Raw genomic sequence first — 22,772 nt, 5'->3', positions numbered from 1 at the left:
TTGATTAGAGGTGAAAAGTAGAAGCACAACAGCTTTATATGGCTTAATATGGGAATTTCCAGTTTTAAAATAAATATATGGGAAGGTGTGGCTTTTACATATTCTATAATAATAAGTATCATTATTATTATTAGGTAAATGTCTAGTTATTTTACTTTATTACCACAGAAATACATAATTATATTTTATTTTGACTTATATAATAATTTGAATGAAAGTAAATTTTCTATTAGCTGTTTCTATCAACAGTGTGGTGTCATTTCTTATGGAGATATCAACTTGTTATGTAGGCTTCACATGGTGGCTAAGGGCTTTGGACAGGCATGACTTCTGACTTTTAACTGAGTGACCTTGAGGACTTCTTTTATTTTAGTGAGCCTCAGTATCCTCATTGATGAAGTGATGAAAATGCCATAGATTTGTTTGGGTGTTAAAATATAAATGTACATGCATATACATATATGTATTTATGGAAAGGAATATGTAAAGATGAAAGAAAAGTCTTAGAAGCAAAGTTTAACATTCCCAGTGAGTCACTAAAAATAGTTTGTAAGATTTTATGCTCATCAGGTATTTCCAGGAGTCTTAACCAGCATATGCCTTAAGCCACTAATTTTACTTGAGCCCAAAATTACCACCATAGAAAATAGGTTTTAAAGCTGCTAAACGAATGAATGAATGAATGAATGAATGAATGAATGAAAGAAAAGCAGTTAACTCAGTGTCTAACAAGGATTCAGTAAATGTTGGCTACTAGTAGTACTAGCAGCTGTAGTGGTACTGAAAATATTTCTCATATATTTATGAATCTTATCTTTGGAAATTATAATGACAGTTATCTTATAAATACCAAATGCTAGGAGGAGAAGTAAAATTTTATGTTTGCTGTATTCCACACTGGGTCAAGCAAAGCAGAGCGAGGCTATTTATACATTACATATGATTTCATTTGCCAACTTCTTGTCAGCCACAGTTAGCCTCTGGAAATCTTCAGTTTTAGTTCTGGGATGAAGCTTAATGGACACACTTAGTTCAAACCCCTTACTATGAATAGGTAAACAGGCCGAGAGCAATAAAGAAATTTGCCTGAAGTCAAACTGTAGGACAGAACATCTTCATATCCCACAAGCTTGAGAAAATAGTGATTCTCAAATGTGGAAGCTTCCATTGAAAGCTGTATCGTATCTGTAGAAATACCATTATTGTCACCATTTACTCTTTAGAAAACTTGATCACATCTGCTTGTGGGATTACTACCCACTTATGAGAGCCGAAGAGACATTTACCTCTTCTAATGCAAAATGTCACCACCTTTACTGAAGTAGCAAGAGATTTATTTTCAAAACTGAAAGTCAGTTTTGGAATTAAAACTTAATTTTCTACGTATTCCATCTGTGTGTACTGCATTTAAGAAGGTTTTCAGCCTGTGTGTAGAAACAAAAAGGCTTTGTTTACCTGTTGGGTCTATTTTCCCCACCTCTGGCTCACCTTCCTGTGGTGGCTCTCTTTCTCTGAGTTCTCTCCTCAAAGAGAAATTGCACTTGACTTTGGCTACAACTGCAGCCACCTGGGGGAAATGTGTACTGGATTCTCAATTAACAAGGATTTGTGATAAGCTTTTTTTCTGGTCAACCCACATCCTGGCTAATTGCATGTATAGTGTATTTATCAACTTATTTTTTCTGCAGTGAGAAGGAGCTGTTCACCATGGTTTCATGTAGAGCACTGGAAAAAACACAGCACTGCACTATGAGAGTCAGTTTTCTTAACTGTAAAATGAAATTACCTGATTTCATCAGAAGATTATTGCATGAAATAAAACAGTATGTATGGAAAATGATGACATCTTATTCAAATGGAAGTGGAACTCCTGTTGTTCTTGGTTCTCCCATGATAGTATGAGAATCCACAGCTAGAATGAGCTAACCAGAACTATTAAATGTCAGGCCAGCAGTGATGCTGGATATTTTTTATTACTATTCTGATTTTGACAGATACCAACTTTTTTCACTCACTGTAATGATTTAAAAATGGAAAAAAATTGATGACAATGCAAAGCCAAATAACAAATAGAAACATGTTTTAAAAATACTAACTTATAAGCAAGTCTCACACTAGGTTTTGAGATTTTTTTTGGCTGTATTAATGATTCTTTATATCCTCCAATTATGATCCTGAGGACAGTAAATACTCACTGTAATAAATTACCTAACTATATGGTATAAACAATATATTTCTTGAGTTTTTCCTTAGGTTTCATACTCAAGAGCAAAGAAATTTAAGGAGCCTTAGAGATCATCTTTTTGTTGTTTATAAAGATTTGTGTACATTAATTTGATATATGTGCAGGATATCAGGTAACACAGGTGAATATTAAACATTGGTGGAAACAGGCAATTACATTTATTTAATTAAAAATCGGCTATCAAGAATCCCAAAGTGATCTGGTAGCATCAGGAGCTGCATAGTTCAAGGTCAGATTCTCAGCTTTACAGGCCTAGAAAAAAACCATATTGGTCAGCAACATGAATGGGGATCGGGCTCTTAGGGCAAAACTTAATATTTACATGTTTGGAGAGCAATAGAAACCAAGATATCAGTTGGTTAGTGTTCAAATAGAAGAGTGCAGTTTTCTGATGGCCAGCATCTTAGCATCAGTTGTTCAATATATTCCTTCTCTATAGAGTCATCTGCATTTACTGAGCACTTACCATATTCCTGGCATGTATTAATTCAGTCTTCTTCAAAGTATAGATCTGTTCCTAGAAATATATGCAGAATTTCCAAGATATATAAAGGGAATTAATTTCCATACCCTCACCTTTTGTAAATACTCTTTCCTAATGTGATCAGCCTGATGCCCCTGCAGTCAGGGTTTCTTACCTACTTCTCCTTCCAAAATCATCCTTCTACTATGTGAAAGAAAGGCATCTCATTCTCTTGGCCCAGTGACTTATTAAATGTACCCTGGTGATGGTTCGGGACATTGACTATCCATTTGTTAATGGATAAATACTGGCATACAATTTATGAGATTTATCATATAAACACACTTAGACCATTTGAGCCTCAGCTTTCTCACCTGTAAAATAGGATTCACAGTAATCATTGTGAGGCTTAAAGAAGGTGATACATAAAGCAATCATTATAATGCCTGACCGAGTATTCATATCAGTATATGGCAGTTGTTAATGTTATTTCTGTTGCTATCCTATGTCAGTTGTTCTATAATGTTCTGTATTTCAAAACACATACTTTTTCTGCCTCTGGTATGGAAGATAAGGAAATCGTGAAGTAGCTAATTTGTCTGTCTTACCATGTTTTACTGTCCCTTTTAGTACTTAATTTAGAAAGGAAAATGTTAATTCACATCACTAATTAGCATGGACAACTACTGAATATCTTAGATCTTTATTAAACTAGCATCGTTAATACAGAATATGAAAATGATAGGAGTTTGTTCACTTGAGGACTAATGCCATCTTTGGTGCAATTTGAATCACTTATTTGACAGGAATTCTAAATAGAGCAGACTGCTTAGAATTTCATTTTGAATTTTACCTGGAGAATGTTCAGAAGTTTATTTAAATGATAGTTTTGCAGTTATTAAAAATATATAATATCTTCTGAAAGTAGTAATTGCTTTGGGGCTGCCCTGTAGGGGTACCAGATACAAGATTGTGTATGGGTTTGCAGAGAGCAAACCAGAGCGCTCTAGTAGAAAGATGGTTTGCAAAGGAAGCTGAGGGCTTTTCTCTAAATGTAAAGTGTGGTGCTGTTCCTGTCAGCCCTTTCAACCCAGTTAATAGTTTTCTGTTTTATAAACATTGTGGGTAGATTTTTTAAAGATATACTTTGGCATTTTTGTATTTCCTTCTTTTTTATACTTGACATTTGGTGAAGGAGATTTGTGAGTGGTTTATGAAACTGAGTTTTAATTTCTTTTTTTTCTTGGTATTGAAAAATCAATAAAATACTAATAACAGCTAATATTTACTGAATATCTGCATATGATGTTAATTGTAGCTTTTTGTAGATGTTCCTCGGGTTGTGGAACTTCTCCTTTATTCCTAATTTGCTGAGAAATTTTTTTTAATAAGCAATGGACATTGGAATTTGATAAATTTTTTGTCTATTGAGATAATATTGCATTTAATATCATCATTTGATAAATACTTGAATGTTAATCCAATCTTGCATTCGTGGGATAAACTCCATTTGGTTATGATGCATAATTCTTTATAGAAATTACTGCCTTTGATTTACCAAAATTTTATTTAGAAGTTTTGCATCTATGTTTAGGAGGAATAATGGTCTGTAGTTTTCTTTTCTTGGAATATCTTTGGCTCTGGTATTTTGGACAGCATCCCCATGTCTTCAATTTTCTGGAAGAGATTATATGGAATTAGTATGATTTCTTCCTTAAATGTTTGCTATAATTCTCTAGTGAAGAACTCTGGGCCTACAAATTTGTGTATGTGTATGAAGATATTTAACTACAAATTCAAATTCATTTGGGTTATTGGTTTCTTCTGTGGTGAATTTTGGTAGTTTATGTCTTTCAAGGAATTGGTCCATTTCATCTACACTGTCAAATGTATAGGCATAAAGATCTTCATAATTTTCTTTTTTCCTTTAGTGGAATCCGAACTAACATTAACTCTCTCATTCCTGACCCTTGGCAATTTATGTCATCTCTTTTTTTGTGATAACATGGCTAAAAGTTTAATAATTTTATTAATTTTCTCAAGGATCTAACATCAGTTTCATTTATTTTTCTTTATTGTTTTTGTTTTTTCTTTCATTGAGTCCCACTTTGCTCTTTTCTGTTTTTTGGTTTTTTTTCTTCTGCATTTAATTGTTCTTTTTTTGGTTTTCAAGGTAAAGACTAAAGGCATTGATTTGAAATCTTTCCTCTTTTCATGTGTAGGCATTTAGTGCTAAAAAATCTCTATGTTCTACTTTAATGGCATACCAAAATTTTTGATGTGTTGTGTTTTCATATTCATTCAGTTCAAAACTCTTTCTGATTTCTCCATTGATTTGTCCTTTGACACTGGAGGCTTTTTATAATTGTCCTGTTTAGATTTCAAATATTTGGTGATTTTAAAGATATCTTTCTGTTACTGATTTATAATTTAATTCCATTATGTTCAGAGAACATACTTTATATGACTTGAATCTTTTAAAATTTATCAAGACTTATTGTATGGCCCAGAATGTGATCTATATTGGTAAATGTTTTATGGGCATGTGAAAGAAAATATGTATTCTGCTTTTGTCCTGTAGATCTCAGTTAGGCAAACTTGATTGATAGTGTGGTTCAGATCTTATATATGAGTGCTGATTTTCTGTCCACACATTCTGTCAGTTCTTGAGAGGGGTATCAAAATCAATTATAATTGTAGATTTGTCTTTCTCCTTGTATTTCTGTCAGTTTTTATGAAACTCTTTTATGTGTGTAAACATTTTAAATTATGTCCTCTAGATGAATTGGCCCTTTTATCATTATGAAATGATATTCTTTATCTCTGATAATGATCTTTGCTCTGAGATCTACATTTCTAATACTAATGTAGCCATGCTAGCTTTTCTTTTGACGTATGTTACAATAAAAGATATATATATTTTTTTTAAGTAAAAAAATAAACCCAGGTTCTCACTGTGTTGCCCAGGCTTATCTCAAACTCCTGGGCTCAAGCGATCCTCCCACCTCGACCACCCAAACTGCTGGGATTACAGGCATGAGCCACCGTGCCTGCCCATATATATATTTTTTAATCCTTTTAATTTTAACTATATTTGTCCTTATATTTAAAATATTTATAAGAAATTTAAACAAAGTATAGGTAGGTCTTGTTTTTTTATTCAGTTGGCAATCTGCATCTTTTAATGGTGTGTTTAGCATGTAGATATTTGAGTAGGATTATTGATATATTTGAGCCTTTTATCTTGCTGTGTTTTATTTGTCCTGTCTGTACATTGTTCCTGTTTTCTTCTTTTGCCTTCTTTTGAATTGATAGACAATTTTACATGATTTCATTTTACATCTCTTTGTGGTGTATTAGATATAACTCTTTTGTATTAGGTATAACTTTTATTATTTTAGTGGTTATTTTTAGGTTACTGTATGTGTCTTAAATTTATCATAGTCTACCTTCAGGTAGTATTATACTCCATATATAAGAACCTACAAATGTGTTTTTTCATTCCCTTTCATCTGGCTTTTATGCTGTTTTTGTCATACATTTTACCTATACATGTATTATAAGCCCTGTAAGATTTTGCTATTTTTAATTCATTAGATTTTAAATACATTTAAATAATAGGAAAAGTATGTATCATATGTACTCATATAGTTACTATGTCATTTGTTTATAGATCCATATTTCTATCTGGTCTCTTTTTTTCCGCCAGATGAGCTTTTTTTTTTTTTTTTTTTTTTGAAATATTTCTTGTAGTGTGTTCTGCTGGTGATAAATTTTGCAGATAATGAATTAAGTGATTTTCCAGTCTGCCTGATGGGATTCTGTACTATTGTAGGCCCTATGAGAATGCTGGATACTGTTTAATCCTTCCCAATGGCTTTTTCCCCTGTCTCTGGTAATCTTCTCACATGCATGTGCCAGTCAGTACTCTGCTTGGTGTGGGGCACCCTCTGCATATCTCCAGAGCTTTCCATGCACCACTCTCTTCTCTGATACTCTGGTCTATGAACTCTAGCTGCATTTTCTCTAACTCTTAGCTCTATCCTTTTAACTCAGTGAGTCAGCCAGGTAATGTCTCCCTTCACCATGGCCTCAAAATTCTGTTAAGGCAATAAGCTGGCATATTAGAGGGATGCTAATATAGTTTAGATATTCGTCCCCACCCAAGTCTCATGTTGAAATGTCATCCACAGTGTTGGAGTTGGGGCTGGTGGAAGGTATTTGGATCATAGTGGTGGATCCCTTATGTATGTCTTGGACCATCCCCTTGGTGATAAGTGAGCCCTTGCTCTGAGTTCACAGGAGATCTGGTTGTTTAGAAGTGTGTAGCACCACCTCCACCACTCCTGCATACGCCATGCAGCATGCCTGCTCCCACCTCACCTTCCGCCATGATTGTAAACTTCCTGAGGCCTCCCCAGAATCTGAGAAGATGCTGGCACCAGCTTCCTATACAGCCTGCAGAACTGTGAGGCAATTAAACCTCTTTTCTTTATAAATTACCCAGTCTCAGGTATTTCTTTATAGCAATGCAAGAACAGCCCAATACAGATGCCATAACAAAATTCCAAAGACTAGGTGGCTTAAACAACAGAAATTTGTTTCCTCACAATTCTAGAGGCTAGAAGTCTAAGATCAAGGTGTCAGCAGGCTGCTTTCTTCTAAGGTCCCTCTCCTTGGCTTGCAGATCCCCACCTTCCTGCTGTGTCCTCAGATGATTTTTCCTCCTTGCTCACATTTCTGGTTTCCTCTCTGTGGCCAGATTTCCTCTTCTTATAAGGACACCAGTCATATTGGATTAGGGCTCACCCACATGACCTTATTTTACCTTAATTACCTCTTTAAAGGCCTTATCTGCAAATATAGTCACTTTCTGAGGTACTAGAATTAGAGCTTCAGTCCATAACACTGGGGTAATCATGGAGCTTACTCTTCCCCCGCCCCACCCCAGGGACCACTATCCTTTGTTGCCTGATTTCCAGGGTGTTGAAAACCATTGCTTTATATATATAGTATCTACCTGATTGATTGATTGATTGATTGATTGATTGAGGCAAAAGAGCCTTTCCAGTCCCTGTTACACCATCTGGGTCAGCAACAGAAGTCCTGAGCCTGAGTTCTTGATAACTACACTATACTTCCTCACATTGACCTTTCACAAACATGCAGAGATTTATGGGATCTACCTTTTGCTCATCTTTTAGTCTGCATTCAGTGATTACTTCCACTAGGAAACATTAGGACACTCCAATCTGACTTAGATCCTATTACTGTTACTCCTATCATATCCTGTAACATCACAGACCCTATACTTGATTATATTTGCTTACTTAGGTTTCATGCTAAATCATAATTTCTATTAGTCTGTGGGCTGTGTGCTAGCATCATCACAGTGCCTGGTATATAGTAAGAACTCCAAAATATTTGTTGAGTGAAGAGATTTTTGTATGTCTACCCTCCATGCCCCCCAAATCATGCATAGTTTGGACAATTACAAATTACAGTCCAAAATTTGAAAAATATACTAAATGTGAAGTATTCATCTTTTATGCCTTTTCATGAATATAGACATTTGGATACACTTAAAGATATCTAAATTCTTCTCCTGTACCATCTAAGAGGAGGCCATTCTTACTAGTTGGCTCCTGTAGTAACTGCCTGACCCTGACTCCTCTACTCCCCTCCCCTCCTCTTCCTATTTTGTTTTGTTATTTCTCCATCCCTATGAGAGAGGCTATTATTATTATATATCTGAGGAGCTACAATATCATAAAGTTAGTAACTTACTGGAGGATAAAAGCAAATCCCAGAATCAATTCATTACAGTGACTGTGCTTCTTGGATTGTACTTGGCTTTCAGTACCTTATAAAAGCTATTTAAAGCAAAAAGTATCCCTTAAAGTCTTGATAAACTTGATTATTCTAATGAGGCCTACATTACCCCAAGCCTGGCCTTCAAAATATATGACAAAATAAATACCCACTATTTAACCCAGTAATTTATTGGGTAAATTTTACCCAGTATCTTTTTATTTGACAATTAGGTCTTTCAGTGTTTTACTGTTCTCATGTTATTATACGAATCTTTTAGCTTTATTATTAGCTTCCTAAGTTATTAGAACCTATCTCAGAATTAAATCACAGTATGTAATCTTTATGAAAATCAGATTTGACATAGTATTTCCCATATTCTAAATCTTCAGTTTGAAAAAAATGTTTGTTTGTGCATGCACACACACACACACACATAAGTATATACATACATACTTTTTGAAATGCAACACACTTATAATTTGAGAGCTTTAAACGTTTGAGTTTTTACAGTGTTTGAGAAATCTCCAGTCTGTTATTAGTGCTGGTTGTCCGATATGGACACTTTAAAGCTGTGAAAGGATTAGAGGCAGAAGAAGTGACATGGAGGTAGTTGAGCCAGGTGGACCAGTGTTAATCAGTCCAGCTTTGGAGTGTTTATGTAGAAACATACATGTCTATGGCAGTCTATCCACATTTGAAGAAAAAAAAACATAATTTCTTTCCAAATTCGTTATAGCTCAGGCTGAATATACATTAGAGTAGTTATGATTTACAAGAATCCTAAATGTGTACAGACTATTAAAATTATGCTGTAGATAAACTTCATACAGATGCTTGAGACTAGTCTATTAGGAGGATCATCCCCAGGCAAAATCAAATAGGCCACATTTATGTTTATGTGTTCCCAACGCCTTCAGACCCTTACAATCCTGTTTCATTTCCTGTGGCACATTAATAACTAAGTCTTTCCACCCAGTCCCAACAGACCATCATAACAGTTGCTAACTTTTGGAGCATTCACTTTATGCTAGGCATTCTGCATAGAGACTTATACAGATTATATACATTTAATTCTCACAGTTGTGCTAGTGGTAAGTACTATCATTAACCTAATTTATAGCTGAAGAAACTCTAATAAAGGTTAATCAACTTTCTCAAACTCACAATTGACGTAATGGGATTCAAATCGAACTGAAGTATGTTTGTATCATCACTCCTCCTCAGCTCCAGCTGGGTCCATCTTTTCCTCTATAACGTGGAGCTCTTATTTTTCTCTTAATATGGGGTAATAGTAGATTATTTCAGCAAACTAATCCTTGCTAATCTTTTTAACCTTTAATATGTTTTCCCCTTACTTAGCAGTAGCATCCCTCATTAAGAATTAAAATATGTAGAAAATGACGAGGATTCTGACAAGCTGATGGGAGAGAAGAATAGAGCAGATTGCAGTAGGAACAGATGTGTTAGAATTTATTAATCCTTTAACACTGAAAGTAAACTATTGTTGATCGCCTCATGGTGTGTTTCCATTATTCAGTGCCTTGCTACGTGGGAATCATTCCTTACATCACAGACCAACCTTCACTTGGAAGAAGCCTCTGAAGATAAACCTTAATCCCATTGAGGACTTCTGTTTGATCTTTGGGAGACAGCATTTATTAACCAAAGTTATTCTTTCTGGATCTGCCGTGTCCTTATAAAGTGGATGAAAAATGTTTTGTACCCATCTGGAAAACCAACAACTTGAAATCTCAGGTATTCCAGGTCACTGACATGAATTTGAAGATATATCTATCTGTATGGGTATATATCTATATGTATATAGATATATAAATACAGAGAGAGATCTGGCTTGGTTTTAATTATGTTCTTAAATTTGTGTGCCAATAATTGCATATAGATTTTTTTTCTTAAATATTTGACTGTGGAACATGCCATTTTAAATATGTTATAAGGACTGTTTTAATAAAAAGTTTAGTATGAAGTGGTTGGCTGCAGTGTATTCTTTTCCTCCTAGTAGCTCAAGCCTCTTAAACATTCTAAAATGAGTTCAGCATGTGTTAACAAGTATACTGCGTATTCATTTTTATTTCATTATCATTTCCTCTGAAATACTATTCAGTTTAATATTAGGAACTCAAAGTAATATCTAAAAATTGACATTATTAAAATTGATAACTTCAAAAATTAATTTGTTAAAAGTTAAGTAATTGTTTTCCACAATTAAAAAGTTTCCAAGATTTAAATTGTTATTTGAGTTATTAGTTAGAAATCCTTATATAATTATATTCCCACTAGTAGATATATTTGGGCTTTGTAAAATTTGTGCATATTCTTTACAATTCATACCTAGCTTTTATTTGTTAAGATATACAGTGTTTATCAAGTTTATTTTCCCATTCATTTATTGTCTACTCCATGCAAGGCACAGTTGTAGGTGCTTATGTTCTGTAGTGATGAAAAAGATACTTTCAGAGCTTACATTCTAGTAATACTGATCATACAGATTTTTTCTATTAATTTTTTAACCATATAAAAAAGCTAAATGTGTTGATTATTTAATTTTTGCTGATTTTCAGAAGTAGATATTTCTCAGGACTGTGAAATTTGAGGAGTTTGGTCATGCTTGCTGTCTTACACATATGACTTCATATTTTGGGTATTATCAATTAAGTGTCACAAAACTAGACATTTAAATTGTTTTAACTAAGACACGAGATTCACTTATACACACACAGCTATAAATATAAAATGAAACACTTTTCTTAAATATTGGCAAATATGATTTTTAAACCATTTGTAATAAAAAAATCTTCCTCCATTTTTTGACCTTTGGCTGCTGACAGCTTATAAGTCCCACGCCTCTGTCTTCCTCTTCTGCCCCACGTCTTCTGGGCAAGCTGCTTGGAGAGCCCAAGTGCTCCCTCCTTTGGCACTGACTGGAATAAAGTTCAAACCGTGCAAGCCCCTCCCGACAGATGGGAATCTACCTGCTAACCACCATAAAAACCTTAGCTGGTCTGCTTTTCCAAATGTCTCAAACCATTTTTGAATCAGTCCAAGAGGCCAGCCTTGCTCTCCCCAGAAAGCCTCATGATGTAAACGATAAACCTTGTCATATCCTCTTGGTGTGTTTGTGGCATCATGAGTCTTGACATCCAAAACAAATTTTAGGTGGGAGTCCTTCCTGTATATCAAAATTGCCCCAACAATATTGTTTTGCAAGCTCTTTAAGCCTTCTGAACTTCAGTTTCCCCATCTGGAGGTAATGGAGATAATAATCTCTAACCCACAGGTTGTTAAATGATACAGTAAACTTAGAAAACCTGGCAGAGAAATGATAGTTAATCAGATCATTAAATGATTCAATGGGATAAATGAAATGTGCTTTGTTTTTAAGTGCAATACCTTTTCCCCCCCTCTTTAGTGCACTGTATGCCTTTCCTCATCCCTCTCCTCCTTTTCCATCCATGTGACTGCTATCCCAAATACATACCATGCAGAGCCGCACAGGTAACCCATGTTAACTAGCATGTACCCTTCCTTACACTTTTCCATTCTCATAATATACTGTACATACTTATACACACATAGCTTTTATCTTTGATCTAAAAATGACATCATACTATACATGGTATTTTGCCTCTTTCCTCACTTAACAATATCTTCTGGAAAGCCTTCAAAGTCAAAAATAGCTCTACTCTTTACATGACTGCACAGTATATCATGAAATGAATCTACAGCAATTTATGCAGCCATTTTCTTGTTTATAATTATTTACTTTGCTTTCACTTTTTCATCACTGCAAAAAGAATCCCCATCCCTTTTAACTGTCACTGTCTTAGTCCTCAACCCCCATCTCCCAAGGCCTAAGGAATCTTCTTTCTGTCTCTATAGATTTGCCTATTCTGGATATTTCATATTAATATAATCATATGTGATCTTTTGTGACTGGCTTCCTTCACTTAGGTTCATCAATGTTGTAGTATTTGTCAATACTTCGTTATTTTTATGGCTAAAAATGCTCCATTATGTGGTTATACCACATTTTGTTCATCTACTATGTTTATCCTTTCACTGGTGGACATTTAGGTTGTTTCCAACTTTGGCTATTATGAATAATGCTGCTATGAATATTGATATACAGGATTATGGGGGGACATATGTTTTCATTTTTCTCTGGCCTATACCTGAAAGCGGGATTGCTGGGTTATATTATAACTCTGTTTAGCCATTTGAGGAGCTGCCAGATTGTTTTCCAAAGTGGCTGCACCATTTTACATTCCCTCCAGCAGTGGATAAAGGTCCTAATTTCTCCACGTCCTCACCAATACTTGTTACTATCTCATTTTTTTTATTATAACTGCCCTAGTGGGTATGAAGTGGCATCTCATTGTTTTTTATTTGTATTTCCCTGATGCATCTTTTCATGTGCTTAATGGCCATTTATATACATATCTTTGGACAAGTGTCTATTCACATATTTTTCCCACTTTTAAATTCAGGTTTTGTGTGCTTTTATTATTGAGTTGTAAGAGTTCTTTATGTATTTAATGTACAAATCTCTCGAATTATGAATTTCATTTTCTTGATTATGCCATTTAAAGCACAGAAGTTTTTCATTTTGATGAAGTCCAAAGTATCTATTTTTTCTTATGTTGCTCATGCTTTTGGTGTCATATTCATTGCCAAGTATGAGGTTATGAAGATTAATTCCTGTTTTCTTCTGAGAGTTTTAGGGCTTTAGTCCATTTTGATTTAAAGTTTGTATATGGTGCGAAGAAAAAGCCCAATTTTTTTCTTTTGCATGTAGGTATCCAGTTGTCCCTGCATTACTTGTTAAGAGACCATGCTTTGTTTCAGGATTCTTATTATTGCACTTGACAAAAGAACAAATCAAACTACTTTAAAAAAAAAATATATATATATATATATGGAATTGACTAGTTTACATAATCAAAAAGAAAAGGATATATTTGGGCATGACTGGTCCTAAACAGATATCTTTTTCTTTCTGTCTATTCCCTACTTCTCTTGAATGGTTGGCCTCACTTTCTTCTATTGCTGCCTTTACGTGAAGCTAATTCTGTGGTTCTCAGCTGGCGCAATGTGATCCCCAAGTGACAATTAGCAGAGCCTAGAGCTATTTTTTGTTGTCACACTTGGGGAGGAGGGTGCTACTGATATCTAGTGGATAGAGGTAAGAATGCACAGTAGAGCTTCCCACTACAAATAAATTTTTAACCCCAAATGTCATTGCTGAGGCTGAGAAATCCTGGGCTAGATTAATGTCTGCTAGTAGCTCCTGGCTCTCAAGTGCCCAGCTTTGCTACTAGGAAGGAGACAGCTATTCCCTTCCACCTTCAATTCAGTTAAAACTCTTGAGAGAAGAACTGGCTTGGGATACAGCCAAACCCCTTCTTATCCCCACCCCCAGGTCTGAGGTCAGTCTTTGTGGCTAGGAGCCAGTGTGCTATTATTATCATAGCCAAGGTCAGTTCCTACTTTTTTACACAAATTACAGCAGGCAGAGAAGTTATGACCAAAGGGAGATGGCAGTTTTCATTCAACCACCTTATGTGTTCACCATCTAAAGGAAGGGGCTGCTTTATCCAGAATAAAGAAGAGTACTGGGGAAGATAGAGTAATACATGTCCACACGATAATTTTAAATGAACATACATTTTTGTCTATCTAAAATTATATTAGTTCTATATATTTATATAATTAACACTTCTTACGCCTAAAATTCTTCAACAAGCTAGGACTCGTAAAAATAGCTCTTCAAAGAATATCTATTCAAGATTACAAGTGTGAATAAACCATTAGTCCAGCACATATAATTACATAGGAAGTCAATCATAATTGTGTTAGCTAAAAAACAGCACAAGACTGTGAAATTAGAGTTGTTAGTGCATTCATCTGTATTAAAAAATCAACCTTTACGTTAGAATTGATTGAATAAGGAGTTTAATATGTAAGAAGTATTCTTATGTGGAAATACTGAATTAAGATTCCATTGAAACACATGAGTTGTTAGAACTAGAATTAAATTCTGAACATACTGTAAAAAAAAAAAACAGTCATTTTAGCATTTAAAATTCTGAGCTTGTGAGTTAACTATTCTAGGCCCCAATTTCCCATCTGTGGAAAGGGGGAATTAATCTGCCAGATCTACATTGCTGGAAAGTGTAAGAATAAATTAGAAACAGCTGACTTTGACTACTTACTTTGAATTAAAAAAGTTAAGTTCTGCCTCAGCTTCCCCTTGTTACCTATTAAATCTTTGAAACTCCAAATCCCTTCATAGGTGAATCCTGAGATAAAGCAAACAATAGTCATATTTACCAAGGCATGTCATAGTAAGATATGTTCAGAATGTCATGCATATGTGTCAATAGAAATAGATATAGATACATATTTAAGCTCATATTTATATACATGATATACATGTGTTATGTGGCGTGTTTGTATACATGTGTGGTGTGTGAATGTATATAGTGATCAGTGGAAAGACGGGAATAAAAATCAATGGAGCAGGAAGCCAACTGCATGGCTGCTGTTACTTATCTCCCAGTCTTCATGTGTTACAGTTCACCTAGGTTTGATTATGTATTTATGTGCCTGTTCATAAGGTTATTGTGCAATGAGATCCCTTAAAATGGGACAGCTATTTAAATGTGTTTGCTGTCACTTTTGCTTGTGTAATTCTTTAAGGCTATAATTACATACGTTCAAAAGGGAAAATTTGTACTTCTGCAATTCCTGTTTATATTTCTCTTAATGTAAATCGTGAAGATTGAAGAGATTGTTTGTGCTTTTTATCTTAAAACATGACAGGGTAATCTTTTGGTAAGATCAGAAGAACAATGCTTTCCCATTTTAAGGGGAATCATCCCACAACATGCAATTTAATAACGAATCAGAGCTGGTTAAATGAAGTGTTTGATAATTAGGCATCAGAAATTTTCTTTTCCTACTTGAAGCATTATGACTACTGATTTTAAGATTAAAGTAGTGTTGCTTTTAAGTGGTTTGTTTGAACAATCTGAGATTCTAAATTCTTTTGAAGGACCTTGCATTAAAATATTATCCATGCATCCACTTATTCAGTAATTCACTAATTTCACAAATACTCCACTACTAATAGGTGCCAGACACCATCCTCTGTGTTGCTGTAGATAATTATGGTAAGTAAACATACCCTACTCTCATAAAGCTAAAAGTCTAATGAGACAGATATCATACAATAAATAATAAATAAATCTCGATTAATGCATGTATTATTTCCTAGGGATGCCTTATAAAAGTATCAAGAACTGGGTGGCTTACAACAATAGACACTTGTCTCACAGTTCTCAAGGCTAAAAGTGGGAAATCAATGTGTCTGCAGGACTGTGCTCTCCCTGATGGTTCTAGGGGTGAATCCTTCTTTGCCTCTTCTAGCTTCTGGTGTTTGCGAGCAATCCTCAGCATTCCTCGGCTTGTAGAGGCATCACTCCAATTGCATGGACATCTTCTCCCTGTGTGTCCTCACATTGTCTTCCCTCTGTGTCCCTGTGTCCAAATTTCCCTTTGGCACAAGGACACGTCTTACTGGATTAGGGCCCACCTTAATGACATCATTTTAACTTGATTGCCTCTATAAAGACCCCATAGTGAAATAAGGTCACATTCTGAGGTATTGAGGGTTAGGACTTCAACATATTTTTTTTGGAAAGGAGACACAATTCAACCCATAACAATGCATAATTGCATATTGTGTGAAGTGCTGTGATGTAAGAGAGGGAATAATATGGAGCATCTATTTTAAATTGAGTAGACAGTGAAGCACGACTTAAGACCCAGAAAATAAGAACAAATCAGGCAAAGGGGAGTAGATTGTGGCTGAGTGAAACAATGCATGCAAGGGCCCAGAGATGGGAAAAAGCTTAATGCATAGGAGGAAGTGAAAGAAAACCAGGGTGTCTGGGCTGTAGTGAGCAAGAAAGAAGAAGTTCCAAGATGAGTTGTTGAAACTTATCGGAATTTGTTGTTGTTGGTTTATTTTTTTTGTTTTTTTTTTTAGGAATTGTGAGCGATTACCAGAACTTGGTTGGGGATAGCGTGAACTTCTAAGGGACTCAGTCAATATGGTTTTTATTACCTCCTTTATAGTGAGTGACAAAGGTGGGGATATTGGAGAACATACGAAGCTAGGAACAGCAGAAGAATTAGGAAACCTAAAGCATAAATAAGAACGTCAGTAGAACTAATAGAAATTCAAGATACCAGGCTTCAAATTGTCATAAGTAGTGTTCATATTCAGGGAGGTTTGTACTAGTACAGCCGTACTTGTTATTAAACTATTTGATGCTATCCAGAGACATATGCCAGTAGGAAAAGCAAATCATTTAAATACTTTGATAATAATTGCTAAATAGCTGCTGGCATAGGCCTCCAATCACCCCACTGACTCGTGTTCTAGAAATGTCCCCAGACAGATTGTCCCCAAGTTTCAGAAATGAAAACGTCTCATGAGACAGTAGGGGCCTAGGAGACACCTGCATTAGCTCTTTATTCGGATTAGTTCTTTAGATTAGTTCACCCTTGATACACTGGATATATCATAATAAGAACTTTCAAATGTGATATTCAGACATAAATGTATAGAAAGGCATTTTTCTCTATATATAGATATGTCTCTATGTCCATATACATGTGCATGTGTGCAAAAATGTATATGCAAATATGTTTGCACACTTGCATGTATTAGTGAAAATTAGCAGAATAAGCTTAAAAGTTAATTATTTTATATGTCTGTCTTTATATGCCCATAGTCTCTGAAATCTTAACGATCCACGGAGACGCAAAAGCGTTAACTGACAGGGTAGTTTTAGGGGCTAGAGACAGAAATGTAGCTGGGTAAACAAGCAGAAAATCCAATAAACGACCAGGTAGACTTTGATTCAGGCTGGTATTGATGTCCAAATTGGTCCCTTTCCACAGAGAAAATATAAGAATTGGGAGGCTGAGGCAGAGGCAAAGCGCAACGTCCACATAAACAACTGCATGCCCATTCCAGGAAAGCAGCTGAGACATAAAGGACAGGATCCACTGCACATGGGAGGGAGCTGGGGCAAGGTGGATTCCAGGCAGGTTCCAATGTAAGTGGAGGCATGGAAGGCTAACACTCTCAAATAAGTGGGATGCATTTGGCTGTGATAGGGAACTGACTCTAGCAGGTTTAAATGGAGAGAAAATGTATCCTCATTTAACTAGGAAGTCACTGAGTAGAGTGGGCTTTAAGATCAGCTTGATCTGATTGCTCCACCCCTGTTTCTGTGCAGTTCCCTGGTCTGTGAGCATGTTGCTTATTGGCTTCCTTTCCTTACAGTATGAAAGTGACTTGGTAGCTTTTAATTTTGTATCCACATACCTGGTATAGAAAGGAAGCAGGAAGTTATCTTTTCCAATGGTTACTTTTTTAAGAATAGGAAAACTCTTTTCCAGAATACCCAACATTCTCCTTGTGTCTCATTTCTCCAAATTGAAATTTATGCCTATCCTGAACAAATCCCTGTGACTATTTTGTCACACAGTTGGCCTAGGCCTGAGTTTCTAAGCTAATTCCAAACTAGGGGAATGAGATTACTTTTACTCTATTTAACCTACTCCTGGATGTATTACCAGTTTTTAAAATTACTATTTAGCAAAGGATCTTTTGCTTAGATTCTCTCTCAGTTTTGTTGAAAGTAAATAATCAGAAAAGGATTTGATGCCCTGGTATTAGAGTGTCTCAGATTGGGAGGCAGACCCCAAGACAAAATTAGAAATGTCAAAGATTGATAGAAACTATGGGTATAAGAGATAAAGAAGAGAGGGCCAGAGAAAGGCTTCAGACTGCCATGCAGGTCTGGATCTATGAGGGGAGAGGTGAAAGGAGAAGAAAGTGGGTTCAGAGGGCCTCAGAATACAGCACAATTCTCAAAAAGTCTTAGGCCAAAGAGATTCCCAGGGCAAAACTTATCTGTTATGGATCCTGGCCTGGCAGAAGTGACCCCCAGCTCTGGTACCTCTGCCAGGCTGTCACTGGCTGAGAGCAGTCTGGGGGAAAGTAGGATGTTTGCATGGAAATCGCAGTGGATCTGAAGATGTGGCAGTCAGCGGCTGCCTGCTAACTACACTTCTCATGACAGGGTCTCTCCTGGAAGAAGAGCTAAGCTACAGACTTAGCTGCTGTCTAAGTGACTGTCACACAGAGTTTTTCTTCTCTTTTTAGTTTCTGGAAAATAGCACAGATTTTACCAAAACTTATTGAATGACAATGACTCATCTTTTACTCTTTCACTTTAGAGGCACCTTGTTTAATAGAAAAGGTTAGGGAAATTTAAATATTGCTAATTTTAATAAACCTTTGCTATGACAACAATTTTTGATAAAGTGCTTTATTCTTACGTATTGTAAGTTTTTTTGTCAAAACTTTGGAGTTACAGACTTAGCTAATGAAATTTTTAGAAAATGTCAGCCATATAACCTAATTGATCAAGCCAGCCCTCATTGTGAAGTCAGTCATTATATTTCAGTTTAAATAAACATACAAATTCATATTTTCATGAGAATCATCTCCCTTCTGAATTTTAAGATCATTACATGGACAGATAGGTGATAGCTGGGAGGATGGGTGCACAGATAGGTAAATAGATAGTTCACCCTTGCTACTAGCTTGTCATTTGCATAAAATAAAGCATCACAACTTTCTGCATTTCTTAGTAGACTCATTGCTTTGCTCTCATGAGACACAGTCACTGGAGCAAAGCATTCTTTGATGATCTTCCAGAGGCAGATGAGATTGAGGTCACTAAATGAAAATTAAATAAACCCTACCTCACCCAAAATTATTCTGAACATTGGAACATTGACAAGAATGCAGCATTTGTAATTACACAGCACACACACACACACACACCCATATATATATATATGAGAAACATTTTAATTTTCTCCTTGTTTAGCGACTAGTGGATTTGCACTCTTAGGCAATTAGCCATAGTAAAATTCCAGATGTGTAAGAGCTATGCCTCTCTTTTTTAAAGTGAGAGAGCATCTACTGTAAAACGGAAAGAAAGAAAATTAGGTATGACTTCTAGAAAGGAGGAATATTCTCAAGTGGACAGTTTTAGAAAAGAGTAGATTTAGGAATTTAGTATCTAGAAACTGATAACCAAAAACACTACCCATACCAGAGTACTTTCTGGAAATTTTCTTCTGTAGCCCCAGGCTAGTTTGAAGACTACTGGTCTGAATGACCTTCCATACTTTTCTCTTCACCTCCTCTAAAGTCCAGTCACGTAGACTGACTTAGCATTCGCCAAACACAGTTGCACTTTCATTTTTCTGTAATTGTGCTCATGTTTTTCCTTGTATTGATGAGTTCTTCCTTCCTGCCTTTCAAACTCCTACTCATTTAAGACCCACCTTAATATCATCCAGTCGTTGATGAATTTTCCTATTATCTCCAAGAATCACTCTTCCCTGCATCCTCCTGTGGCACTTTATAGCTACGTTTATTTATTGTAACATGTGCCACTGTTCTTGAAGTCTACCTGCTTAGATCATTCTGGGAATAATACAGTCACAGGAATAATAATTTTTCTCTAATTCTCTGTGTCATATTCTCAGCTGCAAACTGTACTAGTTCTATGCCATTAGAGAAAAATATGAAAATGTTCAGTGCATAATAAACCGAAGAGCTATATTTGAACCAAAGGCTGAGATGGAAATAATTTAGAATTTATTGCTGTAGTCCCCATTAGAGATTACTGTGATCTTAACCAAACTTGTGGTAATAGATATTTGAAAAGAGTGGCTAAAACATTAGAGGAAAAAAATCAGAATTTTATTTTGAAAGCTAAGGAAGGACAGAGTTTCAGGATACATAAAAAAATAAAGTGAATTGCTCCAAAGAGAACTTATAGGAAATGGACCTACTGAACTAAGCAATTAGGAATTACATGCTAACTATAATGAATAGTTTTGTTTATAATTCAGTGGCCAGATTTCACCACAAATTCAATGGCCAGTCACATAGCACACCTACCTTTAAGGGATACTGGATAATTTAGTATTTATTTTTACACACAGCTTCCACAGAATAAAATTAGAGCTCCATTACTAGGGTAAAATGGAAGTCTAGGTATAGGGTGGATAACCAGCAGTATCTGTAATACATCACAACCTGCGGTGGACAGTACAGAAATCCCATTTCTCACTGCTGTCAGTCTGCTGCAGTGAATTGCCGACCTGAAGACTGAGTCTTAGGAAATGTCTGCAAGCCTGATCCCAAACTTCATGATTGCCCAGAGCTCCTCTCAAAGGTCTTATAGATTCTTTCCCCACTATTTCTTCTGAATCATCATTGCAGTCTCATAATTTTACTTTTGAATATTCTTTAATATAAAATATAAACACTCCTTAGAATAGCATCACAGTAACTTACCTTTTCCCCTTCCTTTCTCCATTCCTCTTTCCCCTTTATTCATTTCTTATAATCATTCTTTCTCTTGGTATTTCATGCTCCTGTATATTTCTGTCATAATGTAACACATCCCCCTTTAAAGGAATTCAGATTCTAATATTTCAAGAGAGAGAGAATTGTGCTAAAATCAATACTTTCCTGGAGAGAAAACCCTTTAATTTAATTATCATATTACAAAAACATAAAAAACTCAAAGTGGCTTGATGTCATAATTTGTATCCTTTAATGAAGGCTTAAATACAACCAAAGAACTATAACATCTGCTTCTAAACTTTAAATTTTAAGATTCAAAATATGCAATAGCTGCATTTTTTTTCCTTCTAGAAGGACTTATGCAAATTCTAACAGACAAGATTACTTCGTGTTTCTTTAGAAATATGTGATAGAAATCAAAAATTTCATTTATGAGATTATTGTTTTTTTTTCTTTAAGGCAAGGATGCTATAAATACTGGAAGATATTTTGGTGAGTAATTCACTTTTAGAGAAAAACATCATCAAATTCTGTTACAGCAAGTGAAGGTTATAACCTTTTCCATATAAGAAACATAAGATGTTATACTGTCATGATGTGGAATTCTAAATTCTGGATGGGACCATGGAGACAAGCTAACTTAGCAAATCAGTTCCTGAATTCACAAATAAATTGTGAATCCAGGTCTTTGGACACAGTATGTGACCTGTTTCGTTATGCAGGTTCCTAGGCTTACCAGGGCCCGACACTTGGTTTAATGCTCTGCTGCCACAGTCTTGGAAATGTTAGTAATTCTTGAAAAAAAGGCCCAGTGTTTTCATATTGCACTATTTCATCCACACAGTGTACAGTGGGCCCTGGTTCCAGTTATTTGAAAACAGAGTCAGAATTAGAACTGTTCATCCCCTCTCTTCGTACTCTCACTTCCGTAGCCAAACATGGTTTCAAGTGAATCTCCTTACTCCTTGAAATAACTTTCCTCCTAATATTCAGTGTCTGGCTGCCTTACTCCAGATAGTATACAAGCATCTAATGCCATCTTTCTTAATTACATCAAGTAAATGGCAAAGAGGTGGAAAGGGAGATGCTTTATTTACAGTTTCCTTGCTCTATATAGGAGGCATTTCCTTGCTCTATATAGGAGCCAACCCCTTTGGTTGTCGTTCATCATCAGTGCAAGCTCAGTGCGAAGTACACATCCACAAAAAGCTTTTAAAATTAAGGATCAGGTTGGGCATGCTGGCTTACACCTGTGATCTCAGTGCTTTGTGAAGCCGAGGTGGGAGGATCACTTGAGACCAGTTGAAGATAAGTCTGAACAACATAACAAGACCCTGTCTCTACAAAAAAATACAAAAATTATCTGGGTGTGGTGGTATACACCATAGTCCCAGCTACTCAGGAGGCTGAGGCAGGAGGATTGCTTGATCTTAGGAGGTTGAGGCTGCAGTGAGCTATGATTGTGCCACTGCACTCCAGCCTGGGTGACAGAGTGAAACTCTGTATCTTAAAAAATATATATATATTGCTAGTCTGATAGTAAATAGGAAATTTTATTTTTTAGAAAAATAAAAGTTAATTTTTTTATATTTTTAAAGCATTGCTCTACATATACAAGATGGGTGGGGAAATAGTCAATAATACATGAAAGATATTCAATATCTGGGAAAGATATATGTGTATATATAGTGTATTTATAGCTTTATGTATTATAGATTATAAATATATGTTATATAATGGTTTAGGGAGGGATAATACCT

The 22,772-nt window shown here is 35.5% G+C and overlaps 1 protein-coding gene across 4 annotated transcripts in view; it reads left to right on the top strand.

Moving 5' to 3' along the window:
- The window catches only part of SNX7 (sorting nexin 7), a 102,433-nt gene extending 91,927 nt beyond the window's left edge, over positions 1-10,506 (top strand). For all 4 annotated transcript variants that reach the window (XM_055374226.2, XM_019034308.4, XM_031004850.3 and 1 more), the window contains one exon: positions 10,060-10,506. In XM_055374226.2, coding sequence (XP_055230201.2) covers positions 10,060-10,137 — 78 coding nt within the window. In that variant the 3' untranslated portion in view covers positions 10,138-10,506. The remainder of the gene's footprint in view (positions 1-10,059) is intronic.
- The last annotated feature ends 12,266 nt before the right edge of the window (positions 10,507-22,772 follow it).

Source organism: Gorilla gorilla, chromosome 1 (genome assembly GCF_029281585.2).
Source record: "Gorilla gorilla gorilla isolate KB3781 chromosome 1, NHGRI_mGorGor1-v2.1_pri, whole genome shotgun sequence".
Classification (NCBI taxonomy): Eukaryota; Metazoa; Chordata; class Mammalia; order Primates; family Hominidae; genus Gorilla; species Gorilla gorilla.
Note: the sequence above shows the minus strand (reverse complement) of the source record. Positions and strands in the feature narration are given on the sequence as shown.